The following is a 10,873-nucleotide window of genomic DNA, read 5'->3' as shown; positions in this document are numbered from 1 at the left end:
TGGCCGTGGTGGAAACATCAATTTTGATTGGCTGTCGCAGGTGTCAGTATGTTTCGTGTGGCTGGAAACGCCGCAATGTAGGAGATGAGTTTGGCTAGAAGGACGATACTTGTGTCCGGTGAACTGTTCTAGTGTGGTTGCCCACGCTAAATATTAAGTTGTAATTGTTGTTCGCCGTCGTTTTTTCTTGCTATAATTCTTTCAAAAAAAATATTCATTAATAGTTTTATTTCGGGGAAGGCGGTTTTACGGTAACGAAAAAGTTTAACAAGGAGCAACAGCGGTAAGTCCCTTTTGAGATTTCGGCAATTTGCTTGTTGTTGTTGTTGTTGTTTTGTTTTTTCCATTTTCACGTTCACATAATCACTTATTTTTGCACGGTATGCCATATGTTAGGCATACCGAGCTGCTATTAGAGTAGCAGCATGGGAACGAGGTTGCTTGGTTTGACGTGCTGCTGGAGCATTCATTATTCAGTGACACTGTGTTACATAAGTAGTTCAGTTTTTAAGCGTCAGCAGCTTTCAATTGTAGATCTGCTATATTTCGCATCTTCCTATAGAGGCAGCGAAAGTGAATCGGACGAGTGTAGTTTTATTATGTTGCTGTTGGGTTTCCTGTTGGGTCCATTCAGTTTTTAACGGTCCCTCGCGGCGGTTTGGTTGCCATTCATTTGCACTGAATGTTTATTTATTTGTTTGTTTGTTTTAAGTAGGCTGTTTCGTTTTAACCACTTTTAATGTGTTGACAATGAAGGCCTTTGTCGTGGGGTTGCCCTCCACTGTCACGCCCATTTCGATCCTCGTCCCGACACAACATGTCTGCCACGCAACTGCAGTGGGACGCAATTCCCGCACTGTGGAACAGCGTCGACCCCAACAATCCGGGGCTGCCTGGTATCCACCTCCAAGTCGATTTCATCCGCGACTTTTTCTTTCCTTTTTTGTTTTTTTAATGCTTTCTCACGCCTGTGAAACTTGCGAAATGACACACGTCTGTGGATCCGGTCGTCTGTGCTTCAGAAACCACAAAATAGTGTAGTTGACTGTCGTGGCTCCCGCGTGTCGATTTCCGGGAAACGTTTGCTGGAATATGAAAGGAATGAAATTGTGATGTTTTGCATTATTAGCATATCTAACTCTTGTCTTCCTTACCTGTGTAGATAATTTGGTCAGTCAGCCTTCCAAACTAGAGGGGGAAAAATGCAGTAATTTTTTCTGACTATCATCACCATCTTTGACTGTGTTGCTTTTATCCATTGCCAGAAACTTGAAAATATGTGAACATCAATAGTGAAACATCACCTCATGTCTGTTATGCAGGTCTTCCTACACAGCACTGACAAGGGGGCTCTCCCCATACGGTCGTTGAGCCACTAAAAGTAGGTGGTAAGCAGCAGAATCTTCAGCATTCTATAAAGAAAAAAAAAATCACAAAGCCGAGGTCTGTGGAATAGATTGTAAAGCTAGTTGTGTGTTATGATTTATTTTTTTTGAGTCGTCACATATTCTTCCACGTCCTTTTTTCTTCTTACTGGAATTTAGATTGATAGATACTTTATGGCTCCCTATGGGGACAATTCAGGTGTCACGCCACACATGAAAGACTGTTTTACAAAAGACAATGAAATACGCACACATTATAAATTATAATAGCAGTCAAACATTAAAAACGGTAAGGAAGCAATGCATGTGTGAGAGGCAACAACACGATAAAGTACTAAAGAAAAGTAAAATAAATTATATAATGAGATGATGCAGATGAAATGACTCATTTAATGACTGAGCACAACCCAGCTGTAAAAATCTGTCATTAGCAGGGTTTGTTCTTTCATACAATGCAAAAAAAGAGGCATCTCCAAGTATAAGAGGAATGTGTGTCACACGCTAACCGGCACGTTTGATGGGAAGTTTCAGTTGCGTTTGATTCATACAATGTCGTAATGATGATGCCATAAAGAATCTGTTATCGCTGACAGAACCTCCGTGGGGTTCTTTGACAAGCACGGCCAAAGGTGAAAGAATGAGAAAAGCACACTGGTTTAACACAGATTAGAGCGAAATCTGTGGCGTTTGTGGTTCTCTGCAGTTGAGGTTTTTGAGAAACGGAAACCTTCCTCCCTTTTTCTGAAGAAAATTATGACAACCTGACTCACGTTTTGATTCTATGTGCGGCGAGCCCTGCTGTTGTATATCTCAAAACATCTCCATGAAGCTGAGTTGTGTTTTCTCAGACGTTTGGACCTGAATGGGAACAGGACCTCAAAGTTGCATAGGAGGCATAAACAAAGACTCGGTGTGTGATTTAGTAGTGGTGCGAGAAGAAATGACTCCCCCTAGTAACTCGCTGTCTAGTTATTTTGAGATGATTATGAGAGATTATTTCAAGGAAGCACCTGTTTTTTTCCCCAAGAGCAAAGATGAGGAAGTGTGGATTCTACTGCTTCTGGTAAACGTGTCTCCGACAAAAGCCTCTGCCAGAGATCACTGGTTCTTATCGGCTCTTTCGCTCCACTCGAGCCGCTGTTCCTGGTAGAGGCACATTGTTTCACTGAACAGGAAGTGACTCTGTTTTTCTGTTTTCACACACATGCTGCCTAATAGTCATGTCACCATTTTTCACTTTCTCTATCATAGAAATTCAAATTAACTTAATTTTAAGACGATTATTGTGCTAAAGTCCCCCGGAAATAAACCAAGTTCCTCCTATATATATATATATATTTTTTTGCAACATTAGGGTCTAATCAGAGAGAGCATGCTAAAATATGCTGTTCAAGAAGTGCAGCACGTTTTGACGTCACAAAGGGCCACAGTGGCCCTTGCATGTGAGGGAAATCTCCACTGGTCAAGAGTTCACTCCTCTTGTAAACTAGCAAAACAGCGGGAATTTATAAGTAACTGTTTTTGCTGGAAGCTGTAAACAGAGGGCTAAAGGTTGTTGTTTTTTTTTCCTGGAGAGTTCCAGAGTAATGGACCAACCGTGTCAGACTGATCCACTGTAGCCCAGGATGATGTGAAAAGGGGCAGAACCCCCCACCTCCCCCCCTTCCCTGCCCAAACCCCACATCACGTCCCTACTTGTGTCCCTTGCAGGTTTGGGGAGACATTTTGTCAGAATGGCTCAGTGGAACCAGTTGCAGCAGCTGGAGACCAGGTATCTGGAGCAGCTCTACCACCTGTACAGCGACAGCTTCCCCATGGAGCTGCGGCAGTTCCTGGCCCCCTGGATTGAGAGTCAGGATTGGTAAGATCGTCTGGTCTCTCCTCCCTCTAGAAAGGAATTCTGAGACTTTGCCACACCTTTTGTGTTGAATCTTTTATTATCTAGTTGCCATCCTTCCTTGTGACACCATTACAGGGTTCACACACATATTGGGTGTCTGACTGCATTGACACAAGTCTTCTTTAAAAAAAAAAAAAAAAATTAAAAAAAAATCTTTTAAGGTTATGAAGCCATGTAATTTGACCAACTGGTAACAATAATTCCGGATTTATCTTCCCCTCAACAAGGGCGTATGCTGCCAACAAAGAGTCGCATGCCACACTGGTCTTCCACAACCTCCTGGGGGAAATAGACCAGCAGTACAGCCGCTTCCTGCAGGAGAACAACGTCCTCTATCAGCATAACCTGCGCAGGATCAAGCAGCATCTCCAGAGCAAGTACCTGGAGAAGCCCATGGAGATCGCCCGCATCGTGGCCCGCTGCCTGTGGGAGGAGCAGCGGTTGTTGCAGACGGCCACCTCCGCAGCACAGGTAGAGCCAAAGCCGCTCACATTTTCAAGTTCTGTTGACATGCAGTGCACTTGTAAGACCTCGTCACGCATTGGAGATGTAACCAAAAATGGTTGCAGTAGTTCTTTTGTTTTGTTTTTTGACCTTGCTGTTGTTTTGATCCCCATGAAGGATGGTCAGGCTGCTCACCCCTCTGGGACCGTGGTGACGGAGAAGCAGCAGATTCTCGAGCACAACCTTCAAGACATCAGGAAGCGAGTTCAGGTTTGTTGCTTTGTTGACTCTTTGAGTTTGCGCTGTGACCTGCAGCGTGTTTTAATGTGTGTTTTGCCCACAAGAGTTTTGTGGTGCCACTGCTGCGATGGTTTTTTTGTGATGTTTTTGTATAAAAACTCTTTAAATATAAATAAATCAATCTAACTAGTTTTAAAGTTTTTCTAATAATATATTGAATTGTCTGCTTCACGCGTTTGTTCTTCAGGACATGGAACAGAAGATGAAAATGTTAGAAAACCTGCAGGACGACTTTGACTTCAATTACAAGACTCTGAAAAGCCAAGGAGGTACTTTCCACCAGATTTTTGTTTTTCTTTGAGCGTCAGATCCAGGATGCAGATCTCAAGATATTAATTATGTTAAAATGATTCCTGGTTGTTCACTCTCCTCTGCTGATCTGTGTCCGCCATCTTCTTCCAGAGCTGTCACAGGACCCGAATGGAAACAGCCAGGCATCAGCCACCAGGCAGAAGATGGCTCAGCTGGAGCAGATGCTGAGCGCTCTGGACCAGCTCAGGAGGGTGCGTGTCTGTGCTTTGCGACCGTTTAAACCACATAGAACCACAGTGAAGAAAAACGATGAGGCGTCTGCGTCACTCCACTGTAGCTGAACGTTGCCTGTTAACCTGCCAGGCCTTCAATGTGTGACTTTATTTTGTGTTGTTTGCTCTCTTTTTTGTTTTCAGCAAATTGTGACAGAGCTGGGAGGCTTGCTGACTGCCATGGATTACGTCCAAAAGAACTTGACAGACGAAGAGCTGGCAGACTGGAAGAGACGCCAGCAGATTGCCTGCATTGGTGGTCCTCCAAACATCTGCCTGGACCGCCTGGAAACATGGTAGCAGTCATTATTATTACTATTTATCTTTCATTTAGACTGCGCGTCACCAAGCTGTGGTTTGAAATCCGTCTCCTCCGACCTTGTCTTCCTACCAGGATCACGTCCTTGGCCGAGTCCCAGCTGCAGATCCGCCAGCAGATCAAGAAGCTGGAGGAGCTTCAGCAGAAGGTGTCCTACAAAGGAGACCCCATCATCCAGCACCGGCCCGCCTTGGAGGAGAAGATCGTCGACTTGTTCAGGAACCTGATGAAGAGGTAGAGAATGGAGAATTTTCTCAGGCAATATCTTAACATCCAACATCTTGAGTGAAAAAAATAATCTGTTAAAAAAAAAAGACCCGCAGTCATGTAACTGCAAATTATGACACAATGCGTATTTGTTTTGTTGTATATTTGGAACAGTGATATTCTGATGGTGCTAAAACTAATTTGGTATTGATTAAAGCGTTATCTCCTTCCTCTGCGAACTAATGTGTTGACACACGAGCCGTCTGAATCCCCTGCAGAACGGCCCAGATGGGCTTAAAAAGCAGCAGCTCGTTAGTTCACTGACCTTTGACCTTGTTCTCGCGGCGCCATATGTTACGATGAAGTTTTCTCTGAAATAAGAGACTCTCTCTCCATCTCCCCAGTGCTTTTGTGGTGGAGAGGCAGCCGTGTATGCCCATGCACCCGGACAGACCTCTGGTTATCAAAACAGGAGTGCAGTTCACAAACAAAGTCAGGTATGATGTGGCCTTGTGATGTTTGCTATACATATATCTTATTTCTCCGCTGTGATGGAAGCTGCATCATTTGTTGTTTTTCTATTTTGCTGTTTCCAGGTTGCTCGTGAAGTTTCCTGAACTAAATTACCAGCTGAAAATCAAAGTTTGCATTGACAAGTGAGTTTGGTTTACACTGGGGGGTGCATCATATTTGATTTTCATCACGAAGATGAAATCTGACATCTGACGTGGGACTTACCAGCTCATTTTAACTTTTAATCTTTCAGGGAGTCTGGAGATGTTGCAGCCATTCGAGGGTGAGAATTTACGCACCACATTCAAGCGTCTTCCTTTTCTGGGGATTCATTTATTCGCCAGCGTATCTCATCTCCACCTTTTGCCTACGCTTGCTCTTTCCACAGGTCGCGAAAGTTTAACATCCTTGGCACCAACACGAAAGTCATGAACATGGAGGAGTCCAACAATGGCAGCCTGTCGGCAGAGTTTAAGCACTTGGTGAGTTACTGAGAAGTGTAGCTCTGAGCGCTGTGTTCAAGTGATAAAGTCCTCTGATTAGGAGACAGCAGCCGAGCCCTGACATCCTGTTTCTTCTGCAGACGCTGAGAGAACAGAGGTGTGGCAACGGCGGCCGGACAAATAGCGACGTAAGCGCTTCCTTCTTGAATGGTCGTTTCTGTTTCTTGCCCAAAAGACACTGTTGTAGACGTTTGTTTGTTTACTCAGAAAATATGCTGTGCACAGGCCTCCCTGATTGTGACAGAGGAGCTTCACCTCATTACTTTCGAGACAGAAGTCTACCACCAAGGCCTGAAGATCGACCTGGAGGTCAGTAACCGCACAGGAGGTTGAAGTAACGCCCGATGTCAACAGAAGTGAACTGTGCCAGCGTTCGTTTTATTTCACAAAGTGTTCAGAGTATGTCGCCAAGCAGGTCCTTCACCTCCAGGAGAGGCCGTCGTGGCAAACACATTTTTTTGGCTTAACAAAGAGGCATTTTACCTCTAATGTGTTGGCAACAGACAAATATTAAACTCAGCTGAGCGCTGTTTGTTTTTTTGGACCAAATGAGTGAACAATGCTCCTACTGAAAATGTGGGACTTGAATCACTTGAAAGTGAACCCTGGTGCAGTTTGCCTCAGTGGGAACGCAAACAGAGTGGGCAACGAAGGCACAGTGCATTTGAGTGTACATAAAAATGAATATAATAAAAAAAAATCAATAAACACACTTATTTTAGATGAGGTACACAAAGAAAGAATTGCAAAGTGTTTCGTGGGCAGGAGGAGTGCAGGATGTGCAAGCACTTATCGTTTTAAAATGACTTTATTCAATATGAAGTAAGAAAAACGGCAACAATGATTGAACTTCTGTCACAATAGTTAAAGAGATCGGAAAAGGGAACATCGTACTGCAAGCGTCGGTACAAAATAATCACTAATTGGAGGATGATATCCTTGTTTTGTTTGTGAACGAGCCTTTTAGATTCTAGACTCGTCTTCTTTCTCTATGCTTTTACTTTCTGTTCAGTGCTCTCCAAACGAGCTGCTGTTGAAAAGGCGGTTTGGTTCGTTTTCAAAAGTGCAACGTGAAAGCAGACCAAACTGATTCAAAGGTGTGAAAACACTCACGCTTCTACTCCACATCTTCGAACCGAGACCTTCAGGCTATCCAGTGCGAAAGCAGCATAAATCCTCCGTGGGCCACTACGTGTCGATGCTCGGCTGATACCGAAGCTCATCGTCACCTTTTTAATAATGAGCTTCGGTCTGACATCTGCGTTTCTCCTGCATGCTGACACTCGCAGTTAGAGTACACCCTGTGAAGATGTTGCATTTGTAAACGACCGAAATAGCCGCACAGATGATTTTGCATTATTGAGACCTGGTTGGCCAGGCCAGTGCAAACCTTTAGTCATTAATGAATTCATTTTTATAAAGCAGACCATGGCTGACTGTAAACCCTTGCTCTGCAGACTCACTCCCTGCCAGTGGTCGTCATTTCTAACATCTGCCAGATGCCAAACGCCTGGGCCTCCATCCTGTGGTACAACATGCTCACCAACCACCCAAAGGTCAGTTGGCGCCCTCTGGTGGGGCCAGTACTGAACACCTCCTACCCTGCCTTGGGGGAACTATTGTAATCGCTGTGCGTGCTTGCCGTGCAGAACGTGAACTTCTTCACCAAGCCCCCGGTGGCCACGTGGGACCAGGTGGCCGAGGTCCTCAGCTGGCAGTTCTCCTCCACCACCAAGAGAGGCCTGACCATCGAGCAGCTCACCACACTCGCTGAGAAACTGCTGGGTGAGCTGCCGGGAGGAGGCTTCAAGTCTGCACAGTGTCTCTCAGGATCTCTGCTGTTTGTCATGTTTTCTGATCCCTCATGTTCTTCTCTCCAGGGCCGTGTGTCAACTACTCTGGCTGTCAGATCACTTGGGCCAAGTTCTGCAAGGTATGTGTGTCTGTCTGTCTGTCTGTCTGTCTGTCTGTCTGTCTGTCTGTCTGTCTGTCTGTCTGTCTGTCTGTCTCTCTCACATGGTTTTCCATTTGACCTGCCAGCTGCCTGGCTATTGTGTTGCCCTAATGTTTTTTTCTCCTCTTCTGTTCTCAGGAAAACATGGCTGGCAAAGGCTTCTCCTTCTGGGTGTGGCTGGACAACATCATCGACCTGGTGAAGAAGTACATCCTGGCGCTGTGGAACGAGGGGTGAGAGGTCGTCTCGCGCCGTGCATTGTGTTCCGCCTCCTGTTTTGGAGGCCTTGCTCGCTATTTACGCCGGCTTCCTGCGGCTGTTTACAGCTACATCATGGGCTTCATCAGCAAGGAGAGGGAGAGGGCGCTCCTCAGTCCCAAACCTCCAGGAACCTTCCTGCTGCGCTTCAGCGAGAGCAGCAAGGAGGGAGGCATCACCTTCACGTGGGTCGAGAAAGACATCAGCGGTAAGTATCAGGAATTTCTCCCTATTGATTTATTTCTCCTCCCATTGTGACGACATACCTCCCCTCTCTCACCCAGGAAAGACCCAGATCCAGTCGGTGGAGCCCTACACCAAGCAGCAGCTCAACAGCATGTCTTTCGCCGACATCATCATGGGCTACAAGATCATGGACGCCACCAACATCCTGGTTTCCCCGTTGGTGTACCTCTACCCCGAGATCCCCAAGGAGGAAGCCTTTGGGAAGTACTGCAGGCCGGAAGCAGCCCCGGAGTCGGAGCTGGGGGCCGACCACACCGGGAGTAAGTCCTCATCTTCCAAGTCGTAAAGAAAAAAAACAAACTTTTTTTTACATTTCAGTGATGTTCGTTGCCAGGTTGTGTTAACTTGAGGTTGTTTTTCTCCCTGGCAGCTATCCAGCCCTACCTGAAGACAAAGTTCATCTGTGTCACTCCGTAAGTTCCCTGTCGCTCCTCCTCTTTCCCCTCCCCCTCTCTGCGTGACCCCCGCTTAGCTTGGACGTTTCGGCAAGAATGTTCTCACGTTTCGGTTCACGAAGATAGAAAACTGGATGTTTTCCCTCTCTTCGTATTACTTCCTTTTTTCTTTTTCATTTTCTTGCCAAGTGTTTTGCCAAACGTTTTGAAAGAAAGGGGAAGCAGCTTGTGCAGGCTGCCCTTTGACTCATCGCCCTGACTGAAAGGGAAATGCTGGCTTGCACACACCACACACCAAATGTTGGGGAACTTTTTCTCACTTTGTCCACATGATGGATTCATTGAGTTTTAGCTACACAAAACAAATACAAACTAGACAACTGTGTAAAATACACAGCAAAAAAATTTTTTTGGGGTTTTAGTTTTCTTAATTTTATTTTATTTTTACACCCCAATTGCAATCCTCACTTGGATTTCTGCATGTCTTAAGATTTTATTTTATTTTTTTAAGTTTTTCTGCACTTATCCAAAAGGAGAGGTCTGCCTACATGACTGTCAGGGTGGAGCTGACCGATAGGTGGGTGGGGGTGTGTGGGCTTGCACAGGCCAGGAAGCCACGTGCTGCTGCAGCGGCTTTGACCTTTAGACTTGATGCCAATGTGACGTTTCCTCAGTGAGACCCTCACCTGTCTCCATAGGTGCCCCTCCGTGTTCATGGACTTGCCGGAGAGCGATCTGCTTGGGAACGGATTCCCAGGGTAGGCGCTCTGGGGGCCCCCTGGCATGCAGGGCTGTGTTTGCGTCCTTTCACTGTGTGTGTGTGTGTGTGTGTGTGTGTGTGTGTGTGTGTGTGTGTGTGTGTGTGTGTGTGTGTGTGTGTGTGTGTGTGTGTGTGTGTGTGTGTGTGTGTGTGTGTCCAAATGCAAGAGCCTCTCCTTGACATTTCACCCACGTCGTTTGTCTGAGGTTCTTAATTGTGCAGAAAGTCATCTATTATCTTACAGTGTTATTTTCTTTTGGTAATGAGCTGGATTTGCAGTTTGATAAAAACCTATCTGAAAATATAATCTCAAATTTAATGTAAAAACATCTCTTTGATGAAATTTGTTGAAATTGTGAGAAATTCCATCAAGAGGGAAGAATATTTACTCTTATTTTATATTTATTTTTTATTTTATTTCATTCATTTATTTTTTTTAAGCCAAAATATTTGTTTTGAGATGAAGACCTCATAACCTTGGGTTGTTTGGGTTACGTCACACACACTAAAACTTCCTGTGTCACATAATCTCATTTTGTTCAAAAACCATATTTCTGCCAGCAGTGTTGCCAAATCCCAAACATTCCAGGTGTAGAAGTGTGCTATTAAAGTCATCCTTAACCCCACAGACCTTAACTAACATTGCCATGTCTTTGTCTTTAACATCAGTCAGTCATTCAAACATGCAGCCTCTCAGTGGCTGGTGTGCCGAGACGCAGTTCACTTATTATGACACAAAATGTTTGAAAGCCCCTTTTGGTAGTGAATTCATTTATTAACCCAAACTTTATTTTGTTTGTTTGTTTGTTTTTCCTGCAGGACAAATTCTGGAAACACCAGCGACCTGTTCCCCATGTCGCCTCACACCCTGGAATCCCTGATCCACAACGAAACCGACTGCATCCCTGGACACATGGGTGAGACGTCCACTCATAGCCATGCATAGTTGCAATACAATTAAAAAAAATAATAATAATAATGAAAGTGTCCAACAATCCACACTAGTGAAACGCGAACCAGAGTTGTTTCCTTCCTGCTGTTGAACTTTGTTTTGTTTTTTCCAGAGTCACTCACTGTGGACATGGACGTACCTTCACCGATGTAGAGGAGACTTTTCTTTGTCGCCCTTTGTTGTATAATGATTCTGTACACACGACAGACCTAC

At 45.0% G+C, this 10,873-nt stretch overlaps 1 protein-coding gene across 5 annotated transcripts in view; it reads left to right on the top strand.

The window, feature by feature from the left end:
- Nucleotides 1-71: 71 nt before the first annotated feature.
- The window catches only part of stat3 (signal transducer and activator of transcription 3 (acute-phase response factor)), an 11,578-nt gene continuing 776 nt past the window's right edge, over nt 72-10,873 (top strand). Inside the window, exons 1-25 of one of the 5 annotated variants that reach the window (XM_076038758.1) lie at nt 72-283; nt 1,323-1,381; nt 3,096-3,246; nt 3,513-3,756; nt 3,907-3,999; nt 4,217-4,298; nt 4,432-4,532; nt 4,698-4,849; nt 4,948-5,106; nt 5,484-5,576; nt 5,676-5,735; nt 5,846-5,875; nt 5,981-6,074; nt 6,176-6,223; nt 6,303-6,404; nt 7,553-7,651; nt 7,745-7,880; nt 7,976-8,028; nt 8,188-8,282; nt 8,376-8,515; nt 8,592-8,813; nt 8,924-8,966; nt 9,647-9,706; nt 10,528-10,625; nt 10,773-10,873. The exon at nt 10,773-10,873 is cut by the window's right edge and continues 776 nt beyond it. In XM_076038758.1, coding sequence (XP_075894873.1) covers nt 3,119-3,246; nt 3,513-3,756; nt 3,907-3,999; nt 4,217-4,298; nt 4,432-4,532; nt 4,698-4,849; nt 4,948-5,106; nt 5,484-5,576; nt 5,676-5,735; nt 5,846-5,875; nt 5,981-6,074; nt 6,176-6,223; nt 6,303-6,404; nt 7,553-7,651; nt 7,745-7,880; nt 7,976-8,028; nt 8,188-8,282; nt 8,376-8,515; nt 8,592-8,813; nt 8,924-8,966; nt 9,647-9,706; nt 10,528-10,625; nt 10,773-10,813 — 2,373 coding nt within the window. In that variant the 5' untranslated portion in view covers nt 72-283; nt 1,323-1,381; nt 3,096-3,118 and the 3' untranslated portion in view covers nt 10,814-10,873. The remainder of the gene's footprint in view (nt 284-1,322; nt 1,382-3,095; nt 3,247-3,512; nt 3,757-3,906; nt 4,000-4,216; nt 4,299-4,431; nt 4,533-4,697; nt 4,850-4,947; nt 5,107-5,483; nt 5,577-5,675; nt 5,736-5,845; nt 5,876-5,980; nt 6,075-6,175; nt 6,224-6,302; nt 6,405-7,552; nt 7,652-7,744; nt 7,881-7,975; nt 8,029-8,187; nt 8,283-8,375; nt 8,516-8,591; nt 8,814-8,923; nt 8,967-9,646; nt 9,707-10,527; nt 10,626-10,772) is intronic. The other 4 variants (XM_076038756.1, XM_076038759.1, XM_076038760.1 and 1 more) reach the window with 4 other exon arrangements.

This window comes from Nelusetta ayraudi, unplaced genomic scaffold (genome assembly GCF_046127955.1).
Source record: "Nelusetta ayraudi isolate G7.1 ecotype Tasmania unplaced genomic scaffold, CSIRO-AGI_Nayr_v1 ptg000057l, whole genome shotgun sequence".
NCBI lineage: Eukaryota > Metazoa > Chordata > Actinopteri > Tetraodontiformes > Monacanthidae > Nelusetta > Nelusetta ayraudi.
Note: the sequence above shows the minus strand (reverse complement) of the source record. Positions and strands in the feature narration are given on the sequence as shown.